The 6,425-nt window shown below is 43.0% G+C and overlaps 1 protein-coding gene across 1 annotated transcript; it reads left to right on the top strand.

Annotated features, from left to right (window-relative positions):
* Positions 1–3,636: 3,636 nt before the first annotated feature.
* On the top strand, positions 3,637–3,952 carry LOC128582326 (prothymosin alpha-like). Its single transcript, XM_053586131.1, has one exon. It carries the CDS (start codon positions 3,637–3,639, stop codon positions 3,949–3,951), a length of 315 nt encoding a protein of 104 aa, XP_053442106.1. The 3' UTR covers position 3,952.
* Positions 3,953–6,425: the final 2,473 nt, after the last annotated feature.

Below are 6,425 nucleotides of genomic sequence, written 5' to 3'. Positions count from 1 at the left end.
GCTACTCCTACCAGGTTCCTGTTTCTGATTTCCAGCCCACTTTAAGTAAATAAAAATAACATTTAAGGCTCAGCACCCGTAGCACAGTGGTTAAGGAGCCAGCCACACACACTGAAAGGGTATTGGAGAGTTTGAACCTGGCCCGGGCCAGCTAAACAACAATGGCAACTGCAACAAAAAAATAGCTAGGTGTTATGTCGGGTGCCTGTAGTCCCAGCTAGTTGGGAGCTGAGGCAAGAGATTCGTTTGGGCCCAGGAGTTTGAGATTGCTGTGAGCTGTGACACCACGGCACTCTACTGAAGGTGACATAGTGAGTCTGTCTCAAAACAAAACAAAACAAAACATTTAAAAGACAATGTTGGTGATATAACTCAGCAAGGAGAGAACTACAGCCTCATGTACCCTCACGTACACCGATGCATCTTACCAATGAGAGAGAAGCCAGATGCACAAGAGAACATCCTGCGTGATTCTTTCAAGTTCAAACACTGTCAGAGCTGATCTCTGATACCAGAAGTCAGGAGCTGCCTGGAGGGGCAGCTGTACCATCTGGGAGGGCTGCAGGAAATGTACTAATTCTTGATCTGGGTGTTGGTTACACAACTATGTGTATTTTGCAAAAAGTCAGGATTGTGCAGTTTTTTGGTATATAATAATTCAATGAAAAGTTTGCCAAAATGTTTACAAAACTGACTCTTTGAGGATATCTACTAAAACTAATACGTTTTTTAAGAAAGATATGAGGTGACAGAAAGCAAGAAGTTAGTGCTATTGTTCCTTTTCTCCTTCCTATGTGTTTTAATCACCCTAAAGCTCTTCAAACACCTGTTTTGGTTAGGGCTGTTTCCAAGTGACAGAACTGAATTCCAATTAGCTTCTTTTCAAAGGGGAATTGATGGAGTTACAAAATTAAAAAAAATATGTTGAAAAGCCAAGTCTGGGGAAAGGTAGACATATAGATGATCTTCGGGAATATTTAAAGTCATTAGATACTTTTTATTCCATTCTTGAGATACTTTACTAATGGAAGAAAAAGTATCCAATGTAATGAGCACTATTATGAAACCAATCCATAATCACCCGCACTTCCATACAAAAGATAAAACACAACAATAGCCCAGGATGAGGGAGGGAAAAGAAGGGAGGAGGCCATTTGGAGGGAGGGTAATTGGTGGGACCTCACCTATGGTGCATGTTGCAAGGGTATATGTCAAATCTATTAAAAGAAGAGTATAAATTTCTTTTCTTTTTTTTTTTGTAGAAAAAGTCTCACTTTGTCACCCTTGATAGAGTGCTGTGGTATCACACAGCTCACAGCAACCTCCAACTCCTGGGCTTCAGCGATTCTCTTGCCTCAGCCTCCCGAGTAGCTGGGACTACAGGCGCCCGCCACAACACCTGGCTATTTTTTTTGTTGCAGTTTGGCCGGGCCGGGTTTGAACCCTCCACCTTCGGTATATGGGGCCGGCACCTTACCAACTGAGCCACAGGCGCTGCCCAGAATATAAATGTCTTAACACAATAATTAAGTAAGTGAGGTGAAGGCTATGTTAACCAGTTTGATGTAAGCATTCCAAATTGTATATAAAATCAGCACATTGTACCCCATAAATGCATTCATGTACACAGTTATGATTTAATAAAAAAATTAAGAGAAAAAAATAAAATAGTGTTACATTTTACAATAGTGTTACATTATGTTTTAGTGTAACATAAAAAATAAAAGGGCTATTTGAAGTCAGACTCTTGGTGAGCGTGGGACCCTCCGCCTTACCTCGGTGACTCTGTGTGGGTGTTGTCAGCTTCCTTCTCCTTCCTTGAAGACTGGACTCTCCTCATGATCACATCTACCAACCTTCATGGTTGTCTACTGTGATGATTAATTTTAGGTGTCACTTGACAGGAGTAAGGGTTACCCAGAAAACTGGTGAGAGATTATTTCTCTATGTCTGAGAGGGTATTTCCACCAGAGATTTGCTTGTGAATTAGTGGACGAGTGGAGAAGACCCGTCTGTAATGTGAGCAGGCACCATTTAATTAGCTGGGGCTGCAGGGAGAACAAAAAGACAGTTTACTTTTGCACCTGGATCTGGGCTATGCTCATCTTCTCCTGTCTTTGGACATCAGAACTCTAACCTCTTCAGCTTTTAGACTGTAAGACTTACTCCCCTCCCAACTTCCTACCTCCCCTGCACCCCAGTTCTCATTCCTTTGACCTTGGACTGGGAATCACATCATCAGTTTTCCTGGTTCTGAGGCTTTGGACTATGGGCATCCCAGTGTCTCCAGCTTAGGGATAGCCTGTCGTGGGACTTCTTAGTTGCCATGATTATATGAGTCAGTTTCCTTGTCATCTATCTGTGTATCCATCCATCTTATTGGTTCTCTCTAGAGAATCCTGAGTAATATATGTACCTTTTAGTTTCAGTTACTAGAGGGAGATTGCCCTGCGCCAAGTCCAAAAAATCCTAAACAAAGGAGTCAATAGTCCACCTTGGATTGGATGCCAGATCTTAGACAATTAATTGTGGTCAAGCTGGTGGATCATGTAAAAAATGTTCGTGTGTGTGTGTATACATACACACGGCAGCTCCCATGAGAACTACGGATGTGGGTAGTTTCTAGAACAGCAAGTATGGTGAGTGTTGGGCAGACAATCCTGTAGATCTCCATCTACTAGAACAATTAGCCTATTTTTTCCATAGTAAAATGGAATTTCTTAGTTAAAGATTAACTAAGATTATAGAGGCCATTACTGAAAATCCAAACAACATTTTCACATTTGCAAATATTTTCCATTCTCTTAGCAATTTTGTAGAGGATGCAAGCCCAGGCTAGATGTGACTTTTTGGCGTTGTGCCAGAGGGAATCTTGTTCTTCAGGATTCCCCAGGATTCAAGCCTCTCCCATCTGTCAAAGGTGAGGACAGAGCAAACATATGCATAATTCTTAGGCAGCATGAATAGTGGCTGCAAACACAGTGGCTTGAGGATTCATTCAGCCACGCGTTTCTGAAACATCTCCTAAGTACCAAGCTCTGCAAGGTGCTGGCGGTCAGTATCCCACTCTAGTCTTCTCTTAATTACACTGAAAATTGTCGGAATCCTGCCACCATTTTCAACCCCCTCACGCCAACTGTATCTTACGAAATATTTTCTTTTTCAGAATTGGCTTGCAAATGTTTATGAAGTCTCTGTTTCACCCTTTGAAGGTTAAAAGTAGCTTATGTGGGAAGAGATTAAGAGGCTTAGGGTCAAGTAGATCTGAGTTCAAATCTTGGTTCCCCCCTTACTAACCACATCATCAAGCAATGTATTCATCTTCTGCAAACTTGTTTCCTCAGCTGTAAACTGGGGATAGTATGAGAACTGTTTCAAAGTGTCGTTATGAGGATTAAGTGAGATATCACACATACCATACCTCTCTGTGCTCAGGCTGGCACCCAGAAAGTGCTCACTACATAAATGTTATTCGTCTGGCAGCTCTGAAAGCCATCTTTGCATTGTTCCTGGGTCCGGCTTCCCCCTGGTCGCAACCACCTCCGCCACTGCGGACTCCGGCAGCCTTATCGCCAGGGTCCCTGAACTCCAGCTTTCTTTTCCATCCCCCGCATCGGGTCACCGACGTGCCCCACCATGTCAGACACAGCGGTGGACACCAGCTCCGAGGTCACCACCAAGGACTTAGAGGAGAAGAAGGAAGTTGTGGACGAGGCAGCGAATGGAAGAGACGCCCCTGCTGATGGGAACGCTAAGGAGGAACATGGGGAGCAGGATGCTGACCATGAGGTCGATGAAGAAGAGGAAGGAGGTGGGGAGGAGGAGGAAGACGAGGAGGAAGGTGATGGTGAGGAAGAGGATGGAGACGAAGATGAGGAAGCCGAGGCGGCTGAAGATGATGAGGATGAGGATGTTGATACCAAGAAGCAGAAGACTGAGGAGGATGACTAGACAGCAAAAAAGGAAAAGTTAAACTTCAAAAGAAAGGCCATCGTGACCTATTCTCCCCCCACTTCCCGTCTCAGACTCTAGACGTGGTCACCTTGGAGCAGAGAGGCCCATCCGACCACCGCCCCAAGGTGACAAGCGCTCTTCACTGCCCAACCAAAACCAGAGAATTTGCAACAGGGGAGGAAAAAAGAACCAAAACTTCCAAGGCCCTGCTTTTTTTCTTAAAAGTACTTTAAAAGGGAAATTGGTTTGTATTTTTTATTTACATTTTATATGTTTGTACCTATTGTTAGGGGTTAGCCGTTTTTAATCATCTCAGATGACCAAACCAGCCTTCAGAGCGGTCTCTGTCCTACTTCTGACTCTATGACTTGACTTGTGGTGTGACCATGTTCATTATAATCTCAAAGGAGGAAAAAAACCTTGTAAAAAAAGCAAAAACAACAACAAAAACTATCTTATTCTGAGCATTCCAGTAACTTTTTTTGTGTATGTACTTAGCTGTACTATAAGTAGTTGGTTTGTATGAGATGGTTAAAAAGGCCAAAGATAAAAGGTTTCTTTTTCTTTTTTTGTCTATGAAGTTGCTGTTTATTATCTTTTTTTTTTTTTTTGGCCTGTTTGATGTATGTGTGAAACAATGTTGTCCAACAATAAACCGGAATTTTATTTTGCTGAGTTGTTCTAACAAAAAAAACCCAAAAAACAAAACGTAAATGTTATTCGTGTGATCTTAATGTTGATATAACTACATTTCTTTTAAAGCTTTGGTATTCTGCTTGCTCGTTTGCCTACGTTCTTTGTGCTTGAAGACTAAACATTTCCTTGAAGGCAGGGGCTGAGGCTTATCTGTCTTTCTAATGCAACAGCATGGTGCCTCAGTAACTGTGTAATAAACATTTGCTGAATTCAATGTATGTATGTCACGTTTAGTGACCCTTCCTTCACTTGTTCGAGAACCAGCAGCTCTTGGCATACAAATGATGCCAGAGTCACCCAAGCCCTGCCACCTCTGCACAGATAGCTACACCTTGAAAGATGAGAGCATGAATTTTTTTTTCCACCTGATTATGTAGTTGATGAAAGTAGAAGTGGAAGTTGTAGAGGTGTGGCAATCAAGTGGGGTGGATGTCAAACTGTAGCATGCAGGGAGCTACCTGGAGGGCTTGCTAAAACAGATCTCTCCGCTACTCCTGTAGGTCTGCCGTGGGCCTGGGAATTTGCATTTCTAACAAGTTTCCAGGTGATAGTGATGCTGGGGTTCAGCACCACAGGCCATTAGTGTGGCACTTCTCAAGCCTGGCTATGCATTAGAATCACCTGAGAGCCCCACAGAAACCAATTAAATTAGAATCTCTGGGAGGTGGGTACCCAGGCAATGTCTCAGCTCTACAAGTGATTCCAAATAAGCATCCAAGGTTTATAACCACTGTCTTACATCAACTAAGACAAATCAGAAAATTGGCTTAGAGAGGAGAGTGTAAGCTGAAATTCCCTGGGTTAGCACCGGCTGCCAAATAGTCAAAGAAGTCCTGTGTAGCCATGGGGGGTGGGCGGAGACTCAGCTGTGGAAAGGAAATTGTTCAATTAGACATTTTCAAATATGTGTTGTATCTCTGCATCTGTGGAGAGAGCTGCCAGGAAGCTTCTTCAGCATAATTGGGAAGACTGGGAGCAGGTTGGCCTTGCTGAGGAAGGTCAGTAAAGACAGAGCTTTAGCTGGGCTCTGTGCAGTGGTGCTTATCACATTCTGGAAAAGTCTCTGCCACCACAAAGACACAAACTATGGTCTGAATTCTGTGAAATTCCCCTCACAAATCTGGTGTTTTAGGCACTAGCTGAAAAAAAAAAATACAGCAATTTTTGTTGCTTGGGTAAGTTTGTCTTCTTTTTTTGTTAAGTTTTCAAATGTATTGCTTTGATGAAAATTTATCTTCTGTTGCTCAGTAATAGCCTCCACTTGTCAAGCATTTATTGAAATCACAATGTATTCCACGCGTCTAAAAGCCTGTGAGTTAGATGCTCTTTTTATTCTAGTGCTAAAGAAAGCGAAGCGCACAGTGGTCACTGTTGGGGGTTAGGGGCTGTGGTTCCCTGAACCCAGGTGACTGGTTTGATTTCTCTGCGGAGGTAGAAAGTTAACCGAGGAATGGTGGTAATGGAAAGCAAAAATGAGGGGACGCTGAAAACAAAACTTGAGCAGCACAGGCAGGGTGGAAGAAAACACAAGTTTTAGTGTAACAAAGAGAGATTTTATTTAGGAAGAAGAAAGAAAGTTGAGGGCATTTCCAAAGAGAGTTGGAAGCAGGTCCCTCTCACAGAGGAGAAAAGTTGAGAGAGACAGAAACGCAAATGGCTGCAGGTCTCTCTTTGGCCTCCGTGCCTCCAGGCAGGAGTGTCCTTTCCACTAGGCCGTTGATTGTCTCTTTCTATTGGTCACTGGTTACCTAGGTTACTCCATACCCACATTCTTA

This window comes from Nycticebus coucang, chromosome 3 (genome assembly GCF_027406575.1).
Source record: "Nycticebus coucang isolate mNycCou1 chromosome 3, mNycCou1.pri, whole genome shotgun sequence".
Lineage (NCBI taxonomy): Eukaryota > Metazoa > Chordata > Mammalia > Primates > Lorisidae > Nycticebus > Nycticebus coucang.
Note: the sequence above shows the minus strand (reverse complement) of the source record. Positions and strands in the feature narration are given on the sequence as shown.

Excerpts from the sequence above, each read along its gene's own strand:
- LOC128582326 (XM_053586131.1), top strand. The coding sequence starts at position 3,637 with ATGTCAGACACAGCGGTGGACACCAGCTCCGAGGTCACCACCAAGGAC.